Below are 27,414 nucleotides of genomic sequence, written 5' to 3' on the forward strand. Positions count from 1 at the left end.
GAGGACCCATTTCTTCATAACCAGTGGTAAACAGCACAGCACTATTGGGTCTCTGGACATATTGGTGTGTTGGGATCTGGGCCTTACTTCCAATTAGAGACATAAGATGAGACACAGCAAGAGGTTTGTGAATTATGCATCTGGAATCTGAACATTCTTGGTGCATAAAATGATGTAACAGTGCAGCATCTGCCGTAAGTCCTATAGTAACAATATTAGCAATATGATGGTAAGCATGGAGAAATTTCCTGATGAGTAGGAAGCTCCGACTTTAACACCTGCTTTGTATGTTGTATTCTTATATAATTATATTTTTGGTGAAGGGGGATAGTAGTTTGGGCCACACCTAGAGATTATATGGGGATAGGGAGTTCTGTGCTCTGTGCTCAGGGATTTGATTTGGGACCAGCTGCATGAAAAGCAAGTGCCTTACCTCCTGTACGGTCTCTCCATCCATTCTAAATATAAGTGCAATCTTATAGCAAAGAAAGCTAAAGAAAAGTATTATTAAAACAGAGGAGGTACAGTGCTATGCTGCATAGTATGCATTAATACTACAAGTTTACAGGTTTTATTTAACACACACAGGCTGAAGCGATATCACAGAGGTAGGGCGTTTGCCTTGTACGCAGCCAACATGGCCGACCCGAGTTCGATTCCTCCACCCCCTCGGAGAGCCCGGCAAGCTACCAAGAGTATCTGGCCCTCCATTGGAGACTTTGTTGTTACTGTGTCTGGCATATCGAATACGTCACGGGGAGCTTGCCAGGCTCTGCCGTGCATGCGAGATACTCTCGGTAGCTTGCCGGGCGCTCCAAGAGGGGCGGAGGAATCGAACTTGGGTCGGCCATGTTGGCTGCGTGCAAGGCAAACACCCTACCACTGTGCTATCGCTCCTGAGCAGGTTAAATTTCTGTTTCTCAAAGGCCAAATGTGGTTTGAGATTAATGAAAATGACAATGCAGCATAACAAAGATTATGAAATGGAGCTAAATCTGTGTTTAGAAGCCAGAGAAGTAGCATAGGAATGCTTGCCTTGTATGCAGCTGATACTAGTTCCCCAGCACTACAAATTGTCCCCCAAGTACTTCTAGGAATGACCCCTGAGCTCAGAGAACAAAAATCCCTGAGCATAGCCTGATGTGGTCCAAACTCCCCAAAAGCTTTGCTTAAAGAGAAATCGTTATCCTTAAATATTAACATTGCTGTACAAGATCTCAAATGAATAACCTTGACTTTCATCTTAAATAATTTTAAAAAGAGAAAACTAAATCCAGAGTAGAGGGATAAAGAAATAACTCAGTGGACTGAAGCACAGGCTTTGCATGCGGGAGTCTGAGCATTGCATGATCCCCTGAACACTGTGGGAATGACCCCACAACCAGGAGCAGCCCTCAAACACTGTCGGGTGTGGCCCCAAAACAAACAAAAATTTTAAACACCGATTTTGAAATAAGTGAAATAGAGAAAACACACTAGAGAAGAACAGAGACCAGAAAGTGTTTTGAACAGCAACCATGTGTTAGCATCGGTCAAAACGGAACCAAGGTTGCATGCTCTAGCTGAAGCTTGCAACCTGTGGGGATCAGCCCAGGTAAAAAGAGAATGAGAGAAACGGACATTAACGACAGAATAAAGAAGGGCGCAAAATGGGTACACGTTAAAGAATAGTGTGAAGACAGTAAGCAGTAGTTGACTTTTACTTATTAGTATACTTTTACTTTTTACTTAGAAGGGCCTGAGCAATCCTAGAAGGTTCTCTGGCCCCTTGAAAGGGGGAAGCAGGCTTGTATACATCGATCATTTAACAGATTATCTCATATAGAACAAAGAAAACCATAATCAAACCTTTGAAAGTCCTGAGACTAGTACAGGAGGTAAGGTGCTTGCAGTGCATGCTGCAGAACTGGGGTTGAGCCTAGGCATCATATATTGGTTCCCTGAGCAAAAGGCAGGAGTAAGCCCTGAGCACACTCAGGTGTGGCCCCCAAAAAAGAAAAAATAAAAAAGTGACCCAAGAATAAAATCATCAGGAGTCTTGATTAAGAAATACACGGGCAGGAGAGATTCCAGAGAGACACAACACCACTTCTGGAAGAAGTGGGCATATGAGGGGTGGTGGAGGCCTTATGGATCACATATATTCAACTTGTAACAACGTGTACACTTTGGTGTGGTGTAAGTCTACTGACTGCAGTGTAGCACAGCTGCTAAAACACACACACACAGCAAACAGATGGAGCAGAAAGATGTCTGCGGCATCCCCCGGTGCATCCCCAAGTGCAGGCTCCCCAGCAGACATTGTTGAGCTCCAAGTTGGCGGCTTGAACACCGGGTGGGGAAGGCCCGAATCGCTGTGCCCTCCACACCTCCACTGGCCTCGACTCAGAAACGGCCAGGGAGGACTGAAGGCTGTAGCTGCACATGCCGACTGTATCTTTGGATTGAACCAAACACAGCCAGAGGGGTGCCCCGGGAGGGTGGAGAGTGGGATCTGGGTGGGCAGCCAGAGAGAAGGGACGAGCTGGCGACATTCAGGCTAGGTATAAGATTAGGGGGCTGGAGAGACCTCGACCGACCTGGGTTCAATCTGCAGCACCCCATACGGTCCCCATGAACCTGCCAGGATGAATGATCCCTAAGCACAGTCAGAAAAAAAAAGCCCGTCTTGGAGGGCCTGATTGGGATGGGAGATGTGTGCTGAAAGTAGACTATACACCCAACATGATGGCCACTTAATACCTGTATTGCAAAACACAACACCCAAGGGGCGGAGGGGGGGGGGGAGAGAAATGGAATGGAATAGTAGGAACATTGGTGGTGGAGAACGGGCACTGGTGGAGGGATGGGTACTCCATCATTGTATCACTGAAACGTAAGCGTTGGAGCGATAGTACAGCTGGCAGGGCGATTGCCTTGCACGTGGCCAACCCGGGTTTGATTCCCAGCAGCCCATATGGCCCCCCACCAGGAGTAATTCCAGAGTGCAAAGCCAGGAGTAACCCCTGTGAATCGCAGGGTGTGACCCAAAAAAGCAAAAAAAAAAAAAAAAAGTTTATAAGTCTGCAACTGTACCTCACAGTGATTCACTATAAATAAATAAATATACATACATACATAAATTAAAAACTGGAGCACAGCTGGGTGTGGCCCCCAAGCAGTTTTAGTTTGTTCTGCTCTGTACAGTTTTAGTTCGGCCCTTTTATTCCACGGCTTGCGTTCGGAGTCGACCCTATAAAACCGGAGGACCAGGCGGGACTACATTTCCCAGCAGGCCCAGGGCGCCGGGCGCCGTCCTTCCGGGCGCGTGCGCCGCGGTGCTGCCGGCTGGCGAGGCAGGCGGACGGCGGACACATGGAGCCCGACGGCTGCTGGCGGAGCCTCCCGAGCGGGCCGAGCCTGAAGCACCTGACCGACCCGGCCTACGCGATCCCGCGGGAGCAGCAGAAGCCGGCGCTGCAGGATCTGACGCGGGCGCACGTCGAGTCCTTCAACTACGCCGTGGGCGAGGGGCTCGGCCACGCGGTGCAGGTGAGCGCCGGGGGGGGGAGGGCGGTGGGGTGGGAGACGCGGGCCCTGGGCGGACGCGGAGGGGGAGAGCCGGCTCGCGGCACTTCCACTCCAGGGCACGCGCGGGTGCCCCTGCAGCCTCTTGGGTTTGTGGGTGATCGATCGGGAGTCATCGGGTGTTGCAGGACAGTCTCTGGGCGCCGCGTGGAAGCGAGCGGGGTTTGCCCGGTGCTGGGTATGAATGAGACCCAAGCCCCGCGGGACGCGCGCCTATTCGGATATATACGGCTCTGAAACTGTATTTCTTACATTTGCCGTTTCAATTTTTCTCTACACCCCGTGATTTACAAGGTTGTTTATAACGGGGTTTTAAGGCATGCTGTGCTCCCACCAGCAATCTCTAGAATGCAGTAGCCCTGCACTGTAGCACAGTCCTCCCGTTGTTTGTCGATTTGCTCCAGAGGGCCCAGGAATGCAGTAGTTTCAGGCATGCAGTAGTTTTAGTTATTTAGACTACCAGCAGAATGGATGTGGCTTTCTGCCTTTAGACTTCATGTCGCCCTGTGGTGTTATGAGTAGTCCTTGTAGAATACAAGTTTGGGACGCCTTACAGGAAAACCCCCTTGGAAATACGAGCAGTTAAAAAGTAAAATTAATTTTGTTTCAGGCTATCCTGCCTTTCGAATTTGCTTTTAAAGATGAACGGATTTCCCTTACGATTGTGGATGCTGTCATCACGCCGCCCTCGGTTCCCAAAGGGAGCATCTGCAGAGAGTTCAGCGTCTACCCGGCAGAATGTCGGGGCCGCAGGAGTACCTACAGGGGAAAGTTGACAGTGAGTACAAGTGACAGTCCATGACTTTCACATTGAACTTTCTAGGGGTAGAGGTTTTGGGACCTTACCTGGTAGTGCTCAGGGATCACTCCTGGCAGTTGGGGATGCTATATGGGGTTCCAGCTTGTCCGTGTGCAAGGCAAACACCCTATCTGCTGTACTATCCCTCCAGCTCTTCACATTGTACTTTTTTTTTTTCTTTTTGGGTCACATCTGGCGATGCACAGGGGTTACTTCTGGCTCTGCACTCAGGAGTCACTCCTGGCAGTGCTCAGGGGACCATATGGGACGCTGGGAATTAAACTCGGGTCGGCCCCATGCAAGGCAAACGCCCTACCCGCTGTGCTGTCTCTCCAGCTCCACATTGTACATTTTTAAGAGGAAGCTTGGTCCCTAATAAACTTGGGGTGAGGATTCTCCTCTCAGTGGATCCCATGTTTGAAATCCGTAGCATAAAGTCATTTAACTTGTGGTCGTCTTCAGCTTTCAGAATATTCATTTGTTCTTGTCAACCGGAGATTGTCATTTTGATGAGATGTTTCCTTTTCTTTTCTGTAGGCTGATATCAGCTGGGCAGTGAATGGAATCTCAAAAGGAATCATTAAACAATTCCTTGGCTATGTTCCCATCATGGTGAAGTCCAAGCTTTGTAACTTGCACAACCTTCCTCCACGAGCTCTTATTGAGCACCATGAGGAACCCGAGGTAATCACGGGGGTCCCAGGTGCTGGAAAATCAAGTGGCAAGAGACAGGCAGCCTGGTGGTTCTTCCGCTTCAATTTCTGAATAAATAAAAGTGCAGCCTTAATGTTTTGTCTGCCTGCTGAGGCTCAGAACGAGTCTCAAAAGACACAAGTTTGGAAAGTGGCGAGGCACTTAAAAGTATTATTGTAGGGGAGACGCAGGCAGGTTTCCTCTTAATTTCCTAGATTACATATCACGATCATCCTGTTGTTCGTCGATTCCCTTGAGCAGGCACCAGTAACATCTCCTTCTTCCTAGCCCTGAGATTTTAAAAGAGCCATTTCAATGCTCTTTCAGGATTAGGAGAATGAGACCCATCATTGTTACTGGTATTTGGCATATTGAGTACGACACGGGAAGTTTGCCAGACTCTGCTATGCGGGCAGGATACTTTTGGTAGCCTGCCAGGTTCTCCAAAGGAAAAATAAGATAATAAGAGGTTGCGCAGCCGCAAGTGTGGCCATGTGCTTCCGGGAGCTGGGTTTTAATAGTCTCTGCGTCTTGCCCGTTGATGGGACCAACCTGGCGCTGGTGGCAGCTAGTGGATGTAACGCCTACCTACTGGAAGATGGGGGGTCTGGTTGGAGAAGGCCCAATAGATGTAATAGATTACATCTATTTAGGGATATTTTTGTTTATGACTCACAAACCTGTTCTTTAAAATGTCTGCATTACTGCTACTAAGATTTTGTGATTTGTATGATTCCTCTGTTTCCTTCAGCACTCTCAGGTGACCTGGCATAAGGGAGCCTGTGTTTGGGGAAGAGATTTTGGGGTGCAGACCTGGGTCTCCCAACCCAGCTACTCTACTTAATCAGTCATGTGTCTTTGGAAAGTTTAATCTCCCTGAGTCTCTGTTTCCTGCTAAAAATGGGCCATAGATCCACTCATGATGAGGATCAGACTTAATAACAGTCTGTGATAGGTGATTCATAGTATGCGATTAATATTAGTAGCCTATGATAGAAAGGGTAAAGGTCCTCCCGTTGATCGTCGATTTGCTCGAGCGGGCCCAGTAACGTCTCCATTGGAGCGATAGCACAGAGGTAGGGCATTTGCCTTACAAGCGGCCAACATGGCCGACCCGAGTTCGATTCCTCCGCCCCTCTCGGAGAGCCCGGCAAGCTACCGAGAGTATCTCGCCCGCACGGCAGAGCCTGGCAAGCTCCCCGTGACGTATTCGATATGCCAGACACAGTAACAACAAAGTCTCCAATGGAGACGTTACTGGGCCCGCTCGAGCAAATCGACGATCAACGGGAGGGCCTTTACCTTTACCTTTACCTATGATAGAAATGTGATATTGATGCCTATTAAAAATGATATGTATAGCTAATCCAAATTTCTGATTTCCAAAATTTTTCTTTTTCAATTTATTTATTTTAATTTTGGGCTCACATCTAACTGCTCAGGGTTTACTCCTGGCTCTGTGCTCAAGGATCATTCTGGGTGGTGCTTAGGGTAGTTCAGGAACTCAAACCCAGGTCCACTGTGTGCATGGCAAGGGCCTTACTATCTCTCAGCACCAACATACTTTTTCTTCCTTTTTTTAAAAACTCAGTGAGCCAGAGAGATCGTACAACATGCAGGGTGCTTGCCGTGCACCAAGCTGACTTGATCCCCGGCATCAGGGTTCCCTGAATACAGCCAGTGTACCTGCAGTGCCTGAAGTAAATCCTGAGCACAGGTGTGACCCCAGACAAAACACAGCAGCTTAATGGTTACTGTTTTTTCTTTTTGAAGTATATTTGTGTGTATGTATATTTAATGTCATTTGAAGACTAAGGGCATTGTAGAAAACAGAGAAGCAACTTAGGTTGGGCCTTGTGCGTAAAGGCCTTGATTTCCTTCGGTGCTTGTCTAGATGTCTTGGAATTCCCTCATGCAAAGTCTGTGCTCTATCGCTTATTTACGTTTTTGTGTTGTGGGCTATACATGGTGGTAGTCAGGGCTTACACCTGGCTCTGCACTCAGGGATCTCTCTTGGCCAGTTGGGGGAGCCTGTGGAGGTCAGGGATCAAACCCAGTTCAGCCATGTGCATGGCAAATGCCCTGCTGGCTGTGCTATTGTCCCGGCCCCTCTGTCCAGCCCTTAAGCCACCTTTTATGGGCTGGATGTCGATCTGGTTGGGCCCCAAGGCTCCACCATAGGTTCACCCATGGCAGTGCAGACTGGGGATGTAGAGCAGTCACTATGGGGCCCTGGCTTGGTCCACGGGCTCCTGGCTCACCCTGGGCTGGTGGGGATGGTAACACAGCCCATTTCTGCACAGTTTCAAGGAGGCCTGGAGTCCTGTTGGACCGGTACCCCTCTTGCCTATTGCATTGCCTCTGGCCAGCAGTGAGGTTATTGGTTGCAATATTGAGTTCATAGTCACTTTTGTCTTTGACAAATTTTGTTAGGTTTTATAACAATTCTCTTGGCAGGAAATGGGAGGCTACTTTATCATCAATGGCATTGAGAAAGTCATCCGAATGCTGATTATGCCTCGAAGGAATTTCCCTGTTGCCATGATAAGACCAAAGTGGAAAGGCAGAGGCCCTGGTTATACTCAATATGGTAAGCTGTGGTGGCTTTTGGAATGTTCTTGTAGAAGTCTTAAGCCATTCTTTTAAATAATTTTTTTTAAATGTGGGGCCAGATGTATAGTTCTGTGAGAGTCTGCTTTGCACACTGGAAGCCCGGAACTCCCACACCACAGTAATAAGGGGGTTGGAGCAGTTGTATCATAGGTAGGGCGTTAGCTTGCATGCACCTGGCCCATGTTTGATTCCTGGCATCCTCTATGGCCCCCTAAGTACCACAGAGTAGCCCTTGAGCATCTCCGGTGTGGCCCCCAAACAAAATAAATGTACTGTGGGGCTGGAGCCATAGTACCGTGGATTATCTGTGTGCATAGTACAGTGTGCAAAGACTCCTGCTTTACACACAGCCTGCATTTGATCCTGGTGCGACATGGTTTCCTGAGCCCTGCCAGGATTGATCCCTGAGTTCAGAGCCAGGAGTAGTCCCTGAGAACCACCAGGTGTGGCCTCAAAACAAAACAACAACAAAAAAAACTGTTAATAAGAGCAGTAAAAATCCTGGGGCTGTGGCTCCTCTGGCTACTTATTGAGCTCGTTAATGGCCATGATCCCAGAGACACAAAAATGAATCTCGGAACCCAGCGGCTTTCTAGACTTAATTAGACTTTCCTCTGGACTTAGTCTTTCCTCTAGACTTAATTACTAAAATTTCAGAATTCCAAAATTGCTCTGCCGTTATTGTGCTATTCATAGTCAACAATAACAAACAAATTGTCTAATGATGCCTTTTTGGCGGGTCTGAGTATTGGGGGAAAATTCCAAGTAATAATGGTGTGTCTTTTGTTGAAATATTGAATGTAATTAGAGAGAAGGTAAAGTGGAAATCACCTGCCACGCAGGTAGAGGGAAGGGTGGGATGGGTGTTTGATCATTGTATGTCTGAGACTTAAACCTGAAAGTTTTGTAATTGTTCTCACGATGATTCAGTAAATATATAATAATAATAATAATCATGGGTCTGGAGTGATAGTACAGCAGTTCAGGAGCTTGCCTTGCATGTGGCCAGCCCAGATTAAATCCCCAGCACCACAGATAATCTACCAAGCCCAGCCAGCAGTGATTTCTTTTTTTGTTTTGTTTTGGTTTGGTTTGGTTTGGTTTTGAGTCACACCAGGCAATGCTCAGGGGTTACTCCTGGCTCTTCATTCAGGAATTACACCTGGCGGTGCCTGAGGGACTATATGGGATGCCGGGGATTGAACCCAGGTCGACCGTGTGCAAGTCAAACACCCAGGAGAGGTTTCTTAATGCAGAGCCAGGAGTCAGCCCTGAGCGTTGCTAGATGTAGCCAACTCCCTCCTTTCCCCCAGAAAAAAGTAGAATCCTTTTCTAAGCTATCTTCTCAGTCAGTGCCCAATTCCAGGAGTGTCCCATTGATGTTTCACCTTAGTATTTAAGCAGTGTGTTCTGGTTGAGCTAGAACATAGATAACTATAGCACTGTAGCACTGTCCTCCCCTTGTTCATCGATTTGCTCTAGCGGACACAGGTAATGTTTCTATTGTGAGACTTGTTACTGTTTTGGGCATATTGAATACGTCATGGGTAGCTTGCCAGGCTTTGCCGTGTGGGCGGGATACTCTCAGTAATTTGCCAGGCTCTCTAAGAGGGATGGAGGAATCAAACCCGGGTCGGCTGCGTGCAAGGCAAACACCCTACCCGCTGTGCTATTGCTCTATACATCTTGTTTCTATAATAGTGTTTTAAGTTGGATAAAAGTCTCTTCATTTGGAGCGCGGGGGCCACAGCTGGTGTTGCTTAGGACTTACTTCTGATTCTGCATTCAGGAATGCTCTTATCAGGGTTCAGGGACCATTTGGGATTCTGGGGATTGAACCCAGTAATCTGCAAGCAAGGCAAATACTCTCTCTGCTGTCCTCTCTCTCCAGCTCCTGTCCATTTATTTTTTTACATTACTTGATGCAGTATGTTTTAGCAATGTTTTCCTGAATTAACTTAAATTCTGAATGGTTTAAATTTGTTTGTTATTTCTGCCACATTTGCCGAGGGCTTAATCTTGGGTCTGTGTTCAGGCGTCATACCTGGAGGGGCTTAAGGGGCCATACTGGGTGCTGGGTTTGCTGTGAGTAAGACAGACACCCTCCACGCTGTCTCTCCAGCCCTCTATAGTTCTTTTCTCCCTTTGTACTTGGTTTGGGAGCCACACCTGGCAGTGCTTAGGGGCTATTCCAGGTGCTTGGCTAAGGGGGACAGGGGTGCCAGAGACCAAACCTTGGCTTCCTGCGTGCACACTAGCCCTTTGGACTGTCTCCCCAGTCCTTCCGTTGGGGCTGGTGTTCGTGCCATAGTCTCTTGTTCCCTCTATAGTGTTGGGGCTACGCAGTGCTTTGTGACAGCCTCTGCAGGGGACTAGGAGTGGGATCCTGTAGGATTTGGGGACTTGCTCTGGATGTGACCTTCAAAGACTTACTACATTTATAGTTCTGGTTTCCCACCCATGGAGACTGAACTCTTCGGGACATTTGGCATGATCTAGAGACCTTTTTAGGGGGCGGGGGGAGGGGCGTTCAGTATCTCCTGAGTGGTTTGGGTACTACTTATTTCTGAAAGGAAAAAGTCATTCAGAAAAAAAAAAAATGATTGCTGCTGTGACTGTCTTACTAAAGTAGGGATCAGTGTTGCCAAGCCTTTCATTCTGTTCCAACAGGCGTTTCCATGCGCAGCGTGAGGGATGAACATTCTGCCGTCAACATGAACCTGCACTACTTGGAGAATGGCATGGTCATGGTGAACTTCATCTACCGGAAGGAGCTGTTCTTCCTTCCCTTGGGATTTGTGCTGAAGGTGGGTCTGACCTACTGGGTGTTCTTTTTGTTATGAAGATGGCTTGGAGTGGAGCACCACTACAGTGGGTAAGACACTTGTCTTACACGAGGCCAGCCTCAGTTTGATTCCCAGCACCCCATCTGGTTTCCCGAGCCCATCGTGAACAGAACCAGGAATAAACCCTGAGCATTCAGGCCTGCCTGCACAGCCCTTTGGACAGTGTTTCTGGCAGGAATTCCAAAAGCCTGGGGCTTGGGAGGTTTTGGGGAAGTGTCAGTGGGGTGCAGGTTTGAAGGCTGCAGGATGACTGTTGGTTTCGGACTGATGACTGGGTGTTGGATTCCCCTTGGTGCAGGGGCGGGGGCTCGGGGACAGTTGTCCTGTCAAGGAGCCCGGTGACTATTTGACCATGTTCTCTGTTGCACAGGTCAGCCCTGACTTGGTTGGGGGCTTCCAGTTGTGAGCACGAGGACGCAGTGTCCACCAGGTGCTCAAATCTGACAGGCATTCACACAGTGCCCTTATTTGGAAAGTTGTTTTCGGGTGCAGAGAGGTTGCACCTGACAGTGCTCAATACTTACCTCCTGGCTCTGTGCTTGTGGATTACTTGTTGCAGTGCTCCACGAGCCATTTGAGGTACTGGGGGTAGAACCCAGGTCAGCTGCATGCAAGGCAGATGCCTTCCCTGTGGTCATAACTCTCTTGCCCATGGAAAGTTCTTTTTGTTGTTGTTGTTGGGTTTTTTTTTGGGGGGGGGGGTCATAGCTGGCGATGCACAGGGGTTACTCCTGGCTCTGCACTCAGGAATTACTCCTGACGGTGCTCAGGGAACCATAGGGGATGCTGGGAATCAAACCCGGGTCAATGGTGTGCAACGCAAACACCTTACCTGCTGTGCTACCATTCTAGCTCCAAGAGTTTGTTCTTTTCTTGGATATTAAGAAAGAGAACTTGAGAAGAAAACACTAATGACCAGAAAACTATTTTTCTCCTCCAGGCACTCGTCAGCTTTTCTGACTACCAGATATTTCAGGAGCTCATCAAAGGGAAGGAGGACGACTCTTTTTTCAAGAATTCTGTGTCTCAGATGCTGAGGATTGTCATGGAAGAGGGCTGTGCCACACAGAAGCAGGTCCTCAATTACCTTGGCGAGCGATTCAGAGTCAAACTCAGCCTTCCAGACTGGTATTCAAATGAGCAAGCTGCAGAGTTTCTGTTCAGGTACGTGTGTCTTTCACAACTGTGGGTTGTGAAAGGTAGCCACGTGCCTCTGGATTATTGCGGGCTGGGCGAAAGTGGTCTGGGAATCAGATGGGGCCGTAGACTCTACCCCAGCAGAGTCGGGGCTGGCTTTGTTCCTGCAATCAGCCTCATCCTTCAGTTCCCTTTTTTTTGTACATCTTCCCCCTAGTGTTTGGGCCACACCCTGCGGAACTTTGGACTTACTCTTAACTTGCACTCAGGGCTTGCTCTTGACTAGGCTGGGAAGCTTTATGGGATGCCAGGGATTGAACCCAGATCAGCTGTGTGCAAGGCTTCAACTGTGTGCAAGGCAAATGTCCTACCTACTGTACTGTCACTCCAGCCTTTATTGTACTTTTTAACTTGCATTTTGGAATGACTTAAAACTTGAAGAATTGTTAGAGTAGCTCAAAGGACAGGAGTGCATTAAAGCTGGGTTTCCACTTCAGCATTGCGTGGTGCCCTGAGTATCCAAGTTGCCCCACAGAAAAGTTGTGAAAAATTAGTACAGTGTACACTTGAAAGATTTGGTAGCTAATTTGGGTGGGTAGCGGGGTGAGGGGCGGGAGTTGCCACACACAGTGGTACTCAGGGATCACTCCTATCACTCCTGGTAGTGCTTAGGGGACCATATGTGGCATCCGAGATAGAGCCAGGGTTACCAGCATACAAGGCAAGCATCTTAACCCCTGTATTATCCCTGCGGCCCAATAGTTAACATTTTACTGCATTTGTTTTATAACTTATCAGCTTGTGGATCAATTTTTTTTCTACCTGTGCCCCTTGAAAGTGGCAGGCATCATGTCCCTATATTTCCCCAAGGTGGTGACTTTGCCTAAGGTAATCACTTTGTGATAATTAAAGAAACTCTGCTCTAGACCAGGGGTCTCCAAGGAGTAGCCATCAGCAACATGTTCAGTGCTCAAGTGGCTGCTGCAGCTGAGATACGGAAGTATTAAATTTATCTTTTATGTAACTTGAATTCATTGGAATCTGGTTCGGTCTAACTGGCCTGCCAGTACCACGTAGGCCAGTGCTGTTCTTGGCCTTTTACGTGTGTCTCGTTCTTCGTTGATAGTGCCCATAAAGTTGAAAACCAGTTTCTCTAAAGTGAATAAGAATTTTTTTGGTTTCGGTTTTAGTTTTGGGGCCACACCCATCTGTGCTCAGGATTTACTCCTGGCTTTGCATTGAGGGATCACTTCTGGTAGGACTTGGGGGACCATATGGGGTGTCAGGCATTGATCATGGGCCATCCTTTTTTAAGACAAGCACCCTAGCCCTATGTCCTCTCTCTGACTCTGATAAGTGAGAACTTTTATGTAAACCTGAGTTAAGATGATCCGAAGTATAAGCAGATTTTTTAAAGGCTTTTTCTTTTCTATTTTAACAGTCAGTGCATCTGTATTCACCTGAAATCCAGTACTGAGAAGTTTTATATGCTCTGTCTCATGACCCGGAAGCTCTTTGCTTTAGCCAAAGGAGAGTGCATGGAGGACAATCCTGACAGTTTAGTGAATCAAGAGGTCCTTACACCAGGGCAGCTCTTCCTCATGTTTCTGAAGGTAAATGCATGCTACATTACCCAGGGTCAGCAGTGCCTCTTGTGGAAAGGTGTAACAAAATCGGCGGCCATATTTCCTGCACCTTCAGGGCTGGGGGTGTGACGCAGTAGCAGAGCACTCACTCTGCTGGGTTTGATCCCCAGTGCTACCAAAAGAAAAAACAAGACCCACATGTTTATCCAGCTGACCCTAGGTACTCAGGGGAGATTGGTTCCAGAATCCCCTGGTATACCAAATATGCAGTTGTTCTAGTTCTTATGTAAAATTGCATAGTACTTATAATTTATATACTTTTCCATCTATTTTATTATTTTGTGAACACCCAGCGGTGCTCGGGGCCTAGTCCTGGCTCTGCTCAGGGAACTGTTTTTTGGTGCTGGGAATCAAACCTGGGTCAGCCACATGCAAGGCAGTTCCTCGCCCACTTTACTATCTCTCCAGCCCTCATAATTTAAATTCATCTCTAGATTACTTATAATACCCAATGCATCATCTGCCGTTCTTTGTTTTGAGGCCAAACCTGGTGTTGCTCAGAATTTTTTTCCTGGCTCTGCTTTCAGGGGTCGCTCCTGGTAGGGCTCAGAGGACTGTATGAGGTGCTGGGTATTGACCCCGGGTTGCCTGCATGTAAGCCAAGTGCCCTAGCCACTGTACTATCGCTTTTAGCCCACTGTGTGAATCACTCTTACACTGTGTCACTGAGGAAATGACAGGAAGAGAGTCTACATGAATCAGTTCAGCTCTGAATGCCACAGTGGGCCTAATGTTCCAACGCCTGGTGTGGGAACTGCTGATGGGAAAGCCTTGCTGGGTAAAGTGCTAGTCTCCACAACGTAGATCCTTTTTTGTTTGTTTGTTTTAAATTTGCGTGCAGGGAGGTGGCATTCCTGGCCATGCTTAGTAGGGTATGCATTGTGGGAACTCAAACTACCACCTTAAACATGCAAGTCCCTAGGGGTATGGTGCACCAGCAGGTCAGCCTGTACCTGTGGGGCAAGTGCGTCAGCAACCTGATGCTGCCTTCAGGCTTCTTGATACCCCCAAATTGCTGCTATGCCTTGGGCTGTACCCCAACAACTTGGGACCAAGTTTACCAAGAAATTAAACAGTCGAAAGTTAGGCACGCCCATAAACCACCTCTGGCTCAGCTATACAAGCTCATTTATTGGCCTTATTTCAGAGACCCATTTATTGGCCTTATTTCAGAGACCCATAGATAAATCTCAAAAAAGATCAAAAGCTGCAGTTAATCTTAGACCCATGCATGGCTGAACAGACGGGGGTAAATTGAAGGGGGTGGTTGTGTGTATAGGGAGGGGAGTTGACCTGGTGCCTGCCCAAGCAGAGCCCCTGGCAGCCACTTGCTTCCAGAATCCAAAATCGCTACCATATTCCCAGCCTGACTTCACCATCTCAGGATAGACTTTACCAAGATAACAGTCTGTTGAAAATTCTGTTATGTAGGTTGGGTTTTGTGACTGAAATCTCTAGGCTTTCTCGGGGTCGGGATGGGCTACCTCCCCCTACCTCCCTGTACTTCCAGAAGCCTTGGAAGTCACATCCACACCCCAAAGCTGCCACCCAGTTGAAAAGCTACTCCAGCCTTACTGTCCCATTAAAAATACCCGAATGCCCTGAACGAACATTATGACCTCTTAGTACCTGTATTGCAAACCATAATGCACAAAAGGAAAAGGAGAGAGAGCAAGAAGGAAAGTGCCTCCCATAGAGGGAGATGGGGGGTGGGGGACTGGGGGATGGTGGTGGGAAAACGGGGGACATTGGTGATGGGAAATGTACGCTGGTGGAGGGATGGTTGCTGGTTCATTGTATGACTGAAACCCAATTATGAACAGCTTTTTTTTTTTCCTTTTTGGGTCATACCGGTGATGCTCAGGGTTCTCCCTGGCTCTGCACTCAGGAATTACTCCTGGCGGTGCTCAGGGGACCAGACGGGATGCTGGGGATTGAACCCGGGTCAGCCACGTGCAAGGCAAACGCCCTACCCGCTGTACCCGCTCCAGCCCTAGGAACAGCTTTTATAATGATCTATCTTACAGATATCCAGTTTTAAAAATATATATATTTTAAAGTAATGTAGAGTCCTGTGCTCTGCCACTTGAGCCAAATCTGTCCCCAATCCCCTTCTTTTCTGTTTTGATTTCACACGAAGAAATGTAATGTGGAAAAATCCACCCGAAAAGTTCTTTCTAGGGGCTATACCACCTGGTGTGTAACTGAGGAGTGCTATGCTTGGCCGTCTTCAATGCGCTTCTAGTGGTTTAGTAGAGAGAACATGAAATCCTGGTCATAGCACTAGCGGTGAGCTGTAACTGGCCTCCCGCCACACATCGCACTTGCCTTGTATGCAGCTGACTCCAGTTTCATCCCTGTCAATTATCCCCGACTCTCTGTTAAGAGTCACACTTGAGTATAGTCCCAGGATTAAGCCCTGAGCACAGCGAGCTGGTTTGGGGCCCAAACACCCACTTAAAAAGAAAAAAAGAAAAGACTTTTTTAAGGGGCCAGAGAAGTAGTTCAATGGTTTGAGCATGTGTTTTGCACTCAGGAGACTGGGTTCGAGCTCAAAACCTTACGTCACCTGTGCACTGAGCCAAGAATGTGTTCCAAAACCAAGGGACATCTTTTTATTTTAATTTTGCCCCACCACAGGGGACATTTGACATTGCTGGAGACTGGCAGGGCTTGGTGGATACAGCTGGTATCTGATGGGTGAGGACTGGGGTGCCCCTGCACACCCTGCATGGCACAGATGGTGCCTCTCCACAGAGAAATCTTGAGTTGGAGCTGGGTGGCACCAGGGCCAGGGAACTGCCACGGTGGCTTGTGATGCTCCATTGCACCCTCATATACCCAGCACATAGATTGGGTATTTTCCATGACAAGCGTATAAACTAGTGGTCCTTTGTTCTGGATGTAAAGTTTGTGTGGGAATAAGGTGGAAACCTGTAGTCATTAAGACGAAAATTTATATTTTTGCACTTCAGGAAAAATTGGAAGCTTGGTTAGTATCTATTAAAATAGCTCTAGACAAGAGGAGTCAGAAGACTAATGTGTCCATAAATAATGAAAATTTGATGAAGATTTTAAATCTGGGAACAGACCTAACAAAACCATTTGAATATCTTCTTGCTACCGGGAATCTACGTTCTAAAACAGGTGAAATTAGATAGACTTTATTTTAGCTAGTGCTTTTAAATGATTGCTTAAGATTTATCTGTTACTCAGATTTTTTATTTATTTTAATTAAAATGTCTCTTTTGCCCATCATAAACTTATCAAGAGAGAACCTTATTTTTATTTATTTATTTTTTTTTTGCTATTTTTTTGGGTCACACCCAGTGATGCTCAGGGGTTACTCCTGGCTCTGCACTCAGGAACCACTCCTGGCGGTGCTTGGAGGACCATATTGGATGCTGGGAATTGAACTCGGGTTGGCCACGTGGAAGGCAAATGCCGCTGTATTATCACCCCAGCCCCGAGAACCTTATTTTTAAAAAGAAGAGATGTTCTTCTTGAAAATGAGCTTCTCATATCTGCTAAAATTATACTTTATTTGAAATTTTGACAAGCGATTTGAAGAGCTTTCCACAAAATGTCCATTTAGTATAAATCCAGTCTAATATTGAGATACCTTTTCTGTGCCTGCTACTCTCTAGAAGATAAGAGTATCTTATCTCTCTAGGGAAGGGTTTTCTGTTCTCAGGGATTCTTACATATGCCCATTAGTAAACAGGTTGTATCAGAGGGGCTAGGGCAAAAGTAATTAAATTGAGGACCCAGAAACATTTTTTATTTTATTGTGCTGGTCTGAGACCCAGGACCTCACATGTGCTCTACTGAGTTATGTCCTTGGCCCAATTACTGCTGTTATTTTGGCAGGTAATTCTGATGCCGACCTGGACCAGGGCTAATAAATATCTCTGTATTAGTTTATTGTATTACATGATCTCACTGTATTTCTTAGTAGGCTGAGAAATCTCTCTAACCCTATCTAACCCTCCTAGTTGTATCCCTTTGACTTGCTGTTTATAATATTACTCATTTGTGTTTCCTTCAAAGGAGATAATGGCAGAGAGGATAAGGAGCCAGTTGTTTGAGCCAGACTAAAACATCTGGTGTGGATCCGGGGATTTTACTACTTCTAACTCTTCTCCCTCTCATCAGAGCTGAGGAAACTTCCTAGTAGACCTCTCTGATCTAGAGTGTGCCCTGAGGTTTTACCTCCTTAACTTTTTACAAATTGGTTTGTATGAGTTTGGTCATTTCTGAATGACTTTTATTTCGTTAAGGTCTTGGCTTCCTGCAAGATTCCGGACTCTGTGTTGTGGCCGACAAGCTGAACTTCATCCGCTATCTCTCCCATTTCCGCTGTGTGCACAGAGGGGCCGACTTTGCTAAGATGAGGACCACCACGGTGCGCAGGCTGCTGCCCGAGTCCTGGGGCTTCCTGTGTCCCGTGCACACCCCAGATGGGGAGCCCTGTGGCCTGATGAACCACTTAACTGCCGTGTGTGAGGTTGTCACACAGTTCGCGTATACAGCTTCCATTCCAGCTTTGCTCTGCAATTTGGGTATGTGTTGTGCTATGATGAACTGTCTTTGGTGGGGGGTGGTTGGTTGGTTTGAGGGGCCTCCAAAGGAGATTGACATTTCAGTGCAAGTACCCTGCAGTGCCAGGGATTGCCTGGAGGTAATCAGGGGCCCCCAACGCCACACCTGGCAGTGCTTTGGAAACGTGTGACCCCTGAAATTGAATCGGGGTCAGTTGCACGCCAGGTAGGCATCGTCACTTGTCTGCTTTCTCCAGCCCCTGGTTTTGATCTGGTGCAGAAGATCATGTTGGGCTTCTTTAGGCCAAGCAGATTATTAACTGCACATATTAATTTTTTAGTCTTTTATGCAGACTAGTCTTTGTCTTTTACTCTTTGTTTCCTCTTACAAACAAAAAATAAAGACTATTCAAGGTTATTTACAGACTTTGGGAGGGGTTAAGGGGGACTTTTTGGATTATACCCAGCAGTGCTCAGGGGACCATATGCAATGCCTGGGCTTGGACCCAGGTTAGCTACATGCTGTTTACACACTTCTATAAAATATATGGTAAGGCTTTTTGAAAGAGTAACAATGAATAGGAAAATTACCAAAGTGATGGTATTTTTTTGGAGTTAGTCTCCCTGTGTCTCTGAATTAGGAAGCAGTGTCAGTTCACTGACTAGAAATGTACTCGCTGTGCACGCTTTTTGGTGTAGACAAGGGGGTACCTGGTTATCTCTGACATTGGGTAAGTTGTGGAACCTCTGTCATCGTCGTGGAAGTGTTCTGATGAGATGGTCCTGCCTGTTCATGTCGCCAGGTGTCACTCCTGTGGATGGAGCGCCGCATCGGCCCTACAGCGAGTGCTACCCCGTGCTGCTGGACGGCGTCCTGGTGGGCTGGGTGGACAGGGACCTGGCTGCAGGCATCGCACAGTCGCTTCGACACTTCAAGGTGAGCTCGTGTGTTTATGAACTCCTGATGCTTTCTTAAACATGAATTCTTAGAATGTTTAAAAGTGACATTCGTGATTGTGCTTGATATAAGGGAGTTTTCCTTAATGACCAGTACTCTGGGACAGCTTATGAGCATGGCAGCCTCTGATCTGGAAGAACTGCTAGAATTCCCCCATGAAATCAGCCATTAGTTGCCTGAAACCCTTGTTTCTAATATGAGAGTATTAAGCTTTCTACTTCTATCGAGGTTCTTTTTGATTATCTGCATTTCATCTTGGCTTCATGGCAGTAGGTAAAGTAGGCCAATTGTGATTCAGTAGTTTCCACCCTTTGTCATTGGGCTATCTCTGTCAGTGTTCAGGGCTTACTGTGCTCAAGGATCACCTCTGGTGGGGCTCAAAGAACCATATGTGGTGCCAGAGATCGGACCCAGGTGGGCTGCATGCATCTTACTTTACTATCCTGCTGGCCATTTGCATTTTCCTATTCAGGTTAAATGAGTAATTGTTAATACTTTTAGTACTGAAAATTTAAGTTTATTATGTTGCCATTTTCTGTAAGTCATTTGTTTCTGGTTTTATTTTTATTATTGTAATTTATTTACCTGAACTGGTGGGGGGGGGGGGCGGGTGATTTTTTTTTCTTTGAATTTAGGGTTTTTTGTTTTTTTTTTGTTTTTTCTTTTTGGGTCACACCCGGTGATGCACAGGAGTTGCTCCTGGTTCATGCACTCAGGAATTATGCCTGGCGGTGCTCAGGGGACCATATGGGATGCTGGGAATCGAACCTAGGTCAGCTGCATGCAAGGCAAACACCTTACCCGCTGTGCTATTGCTCCAGCCCCTGAATTTGGAAATTTTATCTCTTTTCTTTTTTTTTTCATTTAATTGATAACATATTTAGCTGCAAATTCCCTTAAGCTTAGTTTTTTTTTCTGTTTCTCTCGGCTTTATTTTGTGTTTGTGCTGGGAGCTGTTCCCAGCTCTGTGTGCTTGGAGTGGAATAGGGGTGTGAGAAGGCATTCCTGGAGGTGTGCAGGGAACCCTGTGGTGCCAGCCAGGGTCAAACTCGGGACCTCCTAATGCAGGGTTGCACTCGGCCCTGTGAGGTCTTCCTGGCATATTTCCCCAAGTTCTGACATGGAGGAGGTTTTGTTCTGTTTTGTTTTTTCACTTTCCTGTAATTTTGGTTTGTGGTTTTTCCTTTTGCCCAGGAATTGTCTGGGATATGTTGTTAGTTTCTCAGGTGGAAGGACTTTTTTTTTTTTGCACCCGGTGACGCTCAGGGGTTACTCCTGGCTCATGCACTCTGGAATTACTGCTGGCGGTGCTCGGGGGACCATATGGGATGCTGGGAATCGAACCCAGGTTGCCACATGCAAGGCAAATGCCCTTCCTGCTGTGGTATTGCTCCAGCCCCTGGAAGGACTTTTTTAATTGAAATATTAGACCTTACAAATGAACCCAGGGCCAGAAATAGAACTCAAGAGATAATGCTTTATGTAGAAGACCCTGAGTTCAAATTCCGGCACCTTGGACATGGCTTCAGAGACCCCATAAGCCCTACCAGGTATGGCTGCAGCAAACTTGGTAAATAAATACCAGCTGTTTTTCATCATTAAACACCATTGTCACTGTTGTAGACGTTCAAGATTTCATTTACTATGTCTTCCTCCTCTGTGTCCTTGGTTTACTCTCCGCCCAGTTTCTCTCTCATTACTACTTTGCTGGTGGTGGGGGCTGGCCGGTTGCCTGACTCCTCTGCGACTCATGCCGACCCCCTGCCCCCGCCTGATTTGCACCTCTCCTGGTGCCACACACGTAGCTGCCACCTCATTGAACTCTTCTATGTTGGAAACAGGTCTTGAAAGAAAAGAGAATCCCTCCCTGGCTGGAGGTAGCCCTTGTTCCTATGACTGGGAAACCGAGTCTCTACCCGGCCTTGTTCCTTTTCACCACTCCTTGCAGACTGATGCGGCCTGTGCAGAACTTGGAGTTGGGCAAAGAAGAACTAATTGGAACTATGGAACAGGTACGGAGAGGATGAGTGATGGTGGGTGTCTGTGCTTGTGTAGCATTGCAACTTTTAAAGGCTCATGACTAAAGTTTTTGAAGTACCAGAATTGTCACAGTGCCAATTTGGCGTTCCAGAGAAAGAAGGTATTTTTTGCCTCTAGTGGCCAGCAGAAAGCCTGGTATGAGGAGGCAAAAATGACCTTACTCCACCGGCAATGTTGAACCCCAGAACATTGGAGATCACATTATCCACATTTCCCACCCTGCTGTGTTCTCCACATGCCTTTGTCTCTGGCTGTACGTCAGGTGGTGAGGCTGAAATAGTCCGTTTGACTCTCATTCTGTCTTAGTCAACATCTCTGCAGCTATGAAACTTTGGCTACTTAAGTTAATAAAACAATCCTTCTCTCCCTTTTGACAGTTGGACTAGGATAGATCTGGGGCCTGGGGGAGGCAAGTGCTCTTCATGATTGGACATATCCCCGTGGGCCTGTAGTAGGTGTGCCCATGACTTTCAGGAAGGTTCCTCTCGAGTCTTGGGAGACTGTCAGAGTTTGTGTGCTGGCACTCATGGATGCTTTACCCCTTGACCTGGGTCCTTCCAATTTTCCAGCTCTTCATGAATGTCGCCATCTTCGAGGATGAGGTTCTCGCAGGCGTCACTACCCACCAGGAGCTCTTCCCGCACAGCCTCCTGAGTGTCATCGCCAACTTTATCCCTTTCTCCGATCACAACCAGAGCCCACGGAACATGTACCAGTGCCAGATGGGTAAGGTGGATTGGACAGCGGTGGCAGTCACAGGAGAAAAGTGCTTGAAATTTTTTCTGTTTATCCCAAGTTCAGAGGATGGTTGCAGAAGTAGGGCAAAGAGCTCCCATAAGCTCTCTATACCTGTAGTCCATTAACAGTTTGTCCCCTTTGTACTAATTTTTGGGGAGGGTGAATATTTGATTCCCACCCAATGGTGCTCAGCCTTCCTGGCAGGCTCTGGGGACCATATGGGGTGCTAGGCTCAAACCCAGGGCATCATATTTATAGCATGTACTTTACCACTGAGCTATATCCCCAGCATAATTCCAGATACATGGAACCATGTGTGCATAATTAGGGGTGCACCAAGGAATTGGTCCCAAGGTCTGGAGTGTAGTTCAGAGGCAGAACATTTGCCTCACATGAGCTTTTAGTCCCCAGACCCAGCTGTGCTTAGAGCTTACTCCTGGCTCTGTGCTCTTGGCAGTACTGGGGTACCATATAGAAGTGCTGAGAATTGAACCATGTGCTATCTGTTTTATGTCTGCATTATTTTATAATCGAGGGAAACTAAAATGTTACTTTGTTTTGTTCTAGGTAAACAGACCATGGGCTTTCCACTTCTTACTTATCAGGACCGATCAGATAACAAACTATATCGTCTTCAGACTCCACAGAGCCCTTTAGTGAGACCATACATGTACGATTATTATGACATGGATAACTATCCAATTGGAACAAATGCCATCGTTGCTGTCATTTCTTACACTGGCTATGACATGGAAGATGCCATGGTAAGTTTTATCTAGAAATAGAGACCTAGGGCTCAAGCAATAGTACAGTGGGTAAGACATTTGCGTATGCATGCAGCTGACCCCAGTTCAGTCCCCAGCACCACATATGGTCCCCTGAGCACCTGGGTGTGGCCCAGAAAACCAAAAAAAGGAAGAAAGAAAAAGAAAAGAATAGAGATCTGGGCCCAAGACAATATAGCAGGTACAGCAGGTAAGCCTGCACATGGCCAATCCGGATGCCAGGAGTGATCCATGAGTGCAGAGCCAGGAGTAAAACACCATTGGTGTGACTCAAAAACCAAAATAAAGAAGAGAAATTCAGTTCTGTTCTTTCAAATATTTCTGGTGTAGCGCAGAAGTCGGGGAATTACCTGTCTGTGTTGTAGTTTAGCAGAACTGCCTGGAAAAGTTTCATAGATCCAGTCTGTTTCATAGATCAGTTCTTTCTTTTGACTGCTGTGTAGTAGTCTGTGGTGTGTATAAATAAACCACAGTTTAACCATTCATCTGTTGAAGGACAACTGAAATGCCTCTAGTTCTTTGTTATCAGAAATAAAGTTGTTATAAACAATTCATATACAGGCTTTTGTGCGAGCACAAATGTGGGAATGAAATTTCTGGGTGATAGGTCATTGTAGGCTTAATTTTATAAGAAACTAAAATCTTTTCATAGTGGCAGTAAAGCAATGTAGCAGGAGCTGTGTCTTCACCAGCACTTGGTCTTTTTACTGTTTTCTTTTTCTTCTTTGTTTTTGAGCCATCCCTTGCTGTGCTCTGCCTTTACTCATAGTACTTGGGGAACCCAGTGGGATGCTGGGGATCAAACCCAGGTTGGCACCCTATCTGCTGTACTAACGCTAGCCCCGAGGTTTTAATTTCTAACTCTTTCATACACTCTGAGATGAGTGATGGACTATTTCTGTCTCCAAGTGCCTGTGTTTGGCATATGTTTTTTGTTAAATGGGTCTGTTAAGCTCCAATTTGGGTGATAAGCCTGACGAAACACTTAGTATTTAAATATACATATTTGAGTGCACAATATGGGTAGGTAAAGGTAAAGGCCCTCCCGTTGATCATCAATTTGCTCGAGCGGGCCCAGTAACGTCTCCATTGGAGACTTCGTTGTTACTGTGTTTGGCATATCGAATACGTCACAGGGAGCTTGCCAGGCTTTGCTGGGCGGGCGAGATACTCTCGGTAGCTTGCTGGGCTCTCCCACAGGGGCGGAGGAATCGAACTCGGGTCGGCCATGTTGGCTGCGTGCAAGGCAAACGCCCTACCTCTGTGCTATCACATGAACAATTATAAAGTAGTTGTGTACACTTATCTTTTTATGCATACAGCCCTTCGAGCCATCTCCCAAGCCTGCATGACTATGTTTTATGCCACTTCTGTGTATCTGGGTTTTAATAGTATAGGTGATTTTGCAAACATGCATAGGGATTATGGTTTCAGCCTTACACTTTGCCCAAAGTGCATAAAGCCCCTGAAAGCCCTCTAATGGGCCCCTGGAGTTCTGAAACTGAATCCCAGTTATCCTAAACCAGTTACAGTTCTCCCCAGTTTTATTTGAAAATCCTTATTTGTCCTTGGTTTCTTCTATTAATGATTTTTTTTTTTTTTTTTTACCTACTAGATTGTGAATAAGGCTTCCTGGGAACGAGGATTTGCCCACGGAAGTGTGTACAAGTCTGAATTCATCGATCTCTCTGAAAAGATCAAACAAGGAGATGACAGTCTGGTGTTCGGAGTCAAGCCTGGGGACCCCCGGGTTTCGCAGAAACTGGATGATGATGGCTTGCCTTTCATTGGCACCCAGCTGCAGTATGGAGACCCATACTATGGCTACCTGAACCTCAACACCGGCGAAAGCTATGTGATGTACTATAAGTAAGTTTGGGTACCTAATGCCAGCTGTACAGGCTGCGATTCCAATGAACTTGTTGGAGTTTAAAAAATTCTCTTCGTGGGAGAGAGTTTAGTTGAAAGTAGTAAATTGGTTACTGACTCAGCCATAACTGAGTTAACATTTCTGGTTTTGTTTTTGGGCTACACCCATTCATGCTCAGTACTTACTACTGACTGTGTGCTCAGGAGTCATTCCTAGCGGAACTTGGGAGGGCTCAATGAGCTATGCCAAGAGTAGAACCTGGGTTGGCCATGTGCAAGGAAAATGCCCCATCCACTGTACTCTCTCTGGCCCCTTGAGTTAGCGTTTCTTAAATAAGACAGTTCCTTTAGTTGTACCTCCCTTGTTTTTCTCTTTCTCCTGTCAGTCTGTAATGCTCGATGAGACAGTGATTATCATAGGACTATTAAGACAGCTTGGGGCCAAAGAGGTTGTGCGGTAAGCTAACGTGTAGGCTTTGCATGCAGGAGGCCTGGGCAAAATCCCTGCCAGCCATTGCTTAGTCTCTCCCAAGCACTGTCAGAAGTGATCTAAACACAGAGGCATGGGTAGCCTCTGAGCACTGGCTTCTACCCCTCCTCCCCCCACCCCCCCCAAAAAAGAAACTGGTATTCAAGCTGATCAGCTCATACAAGTTGTTAGGAATATTTTGGTTAATTTTGCTTCATTTTTTAAATTTTAGCATAGTTTACAACTGAAACTTACTTCAGCAGTGGGTCTTCAAAATTTTTCATTTACTTCTTTTTCTACTATGTTTACAGATGAACGTAATTTTAGTGAAGTGAACTATAACCTCATTCATACAATCTCTAAGTTTAAGCTTGGTTTTTGGGAGGGTCCCAGTTGGGGATGTTCAGGGGTTACTCCTGGCTCTGCACTCAGGAATTATGTCTGGCGGTACTTGGAGGGACCATGTGGGATGCTGGGCATCGAACCCCAGTCAGCTGCACGTGCAAGGCAAATGCCTGACTCGCAGTAGTATTGCTCCAGCCCCTAAAACAACATAATTTTCTGTTTTGGGGGCCATACCTGGAGGTTCTCAGTCTTCCTCCAGGCATTGTGCTCAGGGGTAACTCCTGGAGTGATCAGTTGGTGATCTGGGGACTATGTGCTGTGCTGGGGATCCAGGTCAGCCCTGTGCAGGGCAGGCAGGGGCCTTTCCCTCTGCCCGCCCTTTCCATTCCTAAACCATAGCGTTAACTTTGACTGTGGCTTATTCTCCCCTCTAGGAGTAAAGAAAATTGTGTCGTGGACAACATCAAAGTGTGCAGTAACGACTCTGGCAGCGGCAAGTTCAAGTGTGTGTGCATCACCGTGCGGGTGCCCCGGAACCCCACCATTGGCGATAAGTTTGCCAGCCGGCACGGGCAGAAGGGCATCCTGAGCCGGCTGTGGCCCGCAGAGAACATGCCATTCACGGAGAGCGGCATGGTGCCCGACATCCTCTTCAACCCGCACGGCTTTCCCTCTCGCATGACCATCGGCATGCTGATCGAGAGCATGGCAGGGAAGTCGGCGGCGCTGCACGGGCTCTGCCACGACGCCACGCCCTTCACCTTCTCCGAGGAGAACTCTGCCTTGGACTACTTCGGGGAGATGCTGAAGGCAGCCGGCTACAACTTCTACGGCACCGAGCGCCTGTACAGCGGCATCAGCGGGCTGGAGCTGGAGGCCGACATCTTCATCGGCGTGGTGTACTACCAGCGCCTGCGGCACATGGTCTCGGACAAATTCCAGGTCCGAACCACGGGCGCCCGGGACAAGGTCACCAACCAGCCCATCGGTGGCCGGAATGTCCAGGGCGGGATTCGGTTTGGGGAAATGGAGCGGGACGCGCTGCTGGCCCACGGCACGTCCTTTCTCCTGCACGATCGCCTCTTCAACTGCTCGGACCGCTCGGTGGCCCACGTGTGCGTGAGCTGCGGGAGCCTGCTCTCCCCCTTGCTGGAGCGGCCGCCGCCCTCCTGGTCGGCCCTGCGCAACCGCAAGTACACCTGCACCGTGTGTGCCCGCAGCGACACCATCGACACCGTGGCCGTGCCCTACGTTTTCCGATACTTTGTCGCCGAATTGGCGGCTATGAACATCAAAGTGAAGTTGGACGTCATCTAACTGCAGGGGGCCTCCCAGAAGAACAGATGTGGCAAATTATGAACTGCAACTCGATGGGGGTCGGCATTACTGGGTTACTTATGTATTTTTTATCCCCCCCCCCCAAAGGTGTTAAACTTTCCAGTTTAGCTCAGGATTTCCAAGTCTCCTGAGATAGATCACAGAAATATATTTTCAGCACATTTGTTCAAGACTTCCACAACTGCCTTCTTTAAAGTATGTTAGGGCCAGAATGATAGTGCATAGCAGGTAGGGTGCTTGCCCTGCCCGTGACTGACCTTGGTTAGATCCCCAGCATACCACATGGTAGTGTGTCATCTTCTTCCCCCCACCCCAGAATCACTGGAAGTAATTGCTGAGTGTAGAGCAGGAGTAACCACTGAGTATCACCAGGTGTGACCCCCCCCAAAGCCAAAAACATACATTAGTACTAGAAGGCTGGAAGGGGGGAAGCCCCTTCCCAGATCCAGGTTCTCAGATTCCCCACTCTCAGAGGCTGATTTGTACAGCAGAACAGACCAACACAAAGCTTAACTCCAGACACGGTTTTATATTATACTATTACATGAAAGTGGAAACCAAAGGTAGAACTGTTTCTAACAGATTTATTGAAATGTGGTCGCTTACCCTGAACACTCTGCATGTATGAACTGTGTGGGAGCTCCACACACATATCTGCCCCTCTGGAGGGTTCCTTCCTCCGTGTCCTCTGCATTGTTTCGTGGTTTTGTTTTGTAGCTTAACACTGAATTCGAACCCTATTCTCTTAGCAAAATTAACATGTTGCTGTACAGCACGGTTCTGTGAACTGCAGGCACACTCAGAATCCAGGCATCCTGGGTGGCAGGACGTCAATCCGGTGAGCAGCAGCTGCCTTTCTCCTGCTGCCATCACCTGACTCCGTCTCCAAGCTTGACTATATTTCAGTGACCCTGCAGTAGGGCACATCCTCCAGTGTTGGGCCTTACCCGGCTGCTTTCCTTGTGTGTCCCATGGCCCTGACTCCACGGTGTGGCAGACAGCAGTGCTTCCTTCTCGGGGGCTCTCGGTG

At 47.4% G+C, this 27,414-nt stretch overlaps 1 protein-coding gene across 1 annotated transcript; it reads left to right on the forward strand.

The window, feature by feature from the left end:
• The first annotated feature begins 3,351 nt into the window (after positions 1 to 3,351).
• Positions 3,352 to 27,206, forward strand: POLR1B (RNA polymerase I subunit B). The gene is made up of 15 exons (XM_056123484.1): positions 3,352 to 3,531; positions 4,178 to 4,345; positions 4,904 to 5,050; positions 7,517 to 7,649; positions 10,343 to 10,479; positions 11,459 to 11,682; positions 13,097 to 13,268; positions 16,277 to 16,448; positions 17,582 to 17,863; positions 18,646 to 18,779; positions 20,642 to 20,812; positions 21,410 to 21,566; positions 22,146 to 22,342; positions 23,979 to 24,232; positions 25,481 to 27,206. Exons 1-15 carry the CDS (start codon positions 3,355 to 3,357, stop codon positions 26,361 to 26,363), a joined length of 3,408 nt encoding a protein of 1,135 aa, XP_055979459.1. The 5' UTR covers positions 3,352 to 3,354; the 3' UTR covers positions 26,364 to 27,206.
• The last annotated feature ends 208 nt before the right edge of the window (positions 27,207 to 27,414 follow it).

The sequence above is a fragment of the Sorex fumeus genome, unplaced genomic scaffold, assembly GCF_029834395.1.
Source record: "Sorex fumeus unplaced genomic scaffold, SorFum_2.1 ptg000006l, whole genome shotgun sequence".
Taxonomy (NCBI): Eukaryota; Metazoa; Chordata; class Mammalia; order Eulipotyphla; family Soricidae; genus Sorex; species Sorex fumeus.

What these genes read in the sequence shown, in the direction of transcription:
- POLR1B (XM_056123484.1), top strand. Translation starts at nt 3,355, where the DNA reads ATGGAGCCCGACGGCTGCTGGCGGAGCCTCCCGAGCGGGCCGAGCCTG. An exon ending in CCTACAGGGGAAAGTTGACA is followed by an intron (nt 4,346 to 4,903) that starts GTGAGTACAAGT and finishes TCTTTTCTGTAG; the next exon opens with GCTGATATCAGCTGGGCAGT. An exon ending in AGCTTTGCTCTGCAATTTGG is followed by an intron (nt 17,864 to 18,645) that starts GTATGTGTTGTG and finishes TCATGTCGCCAG; the next exon opens with GTGTCACTCCTGTGGATGGA.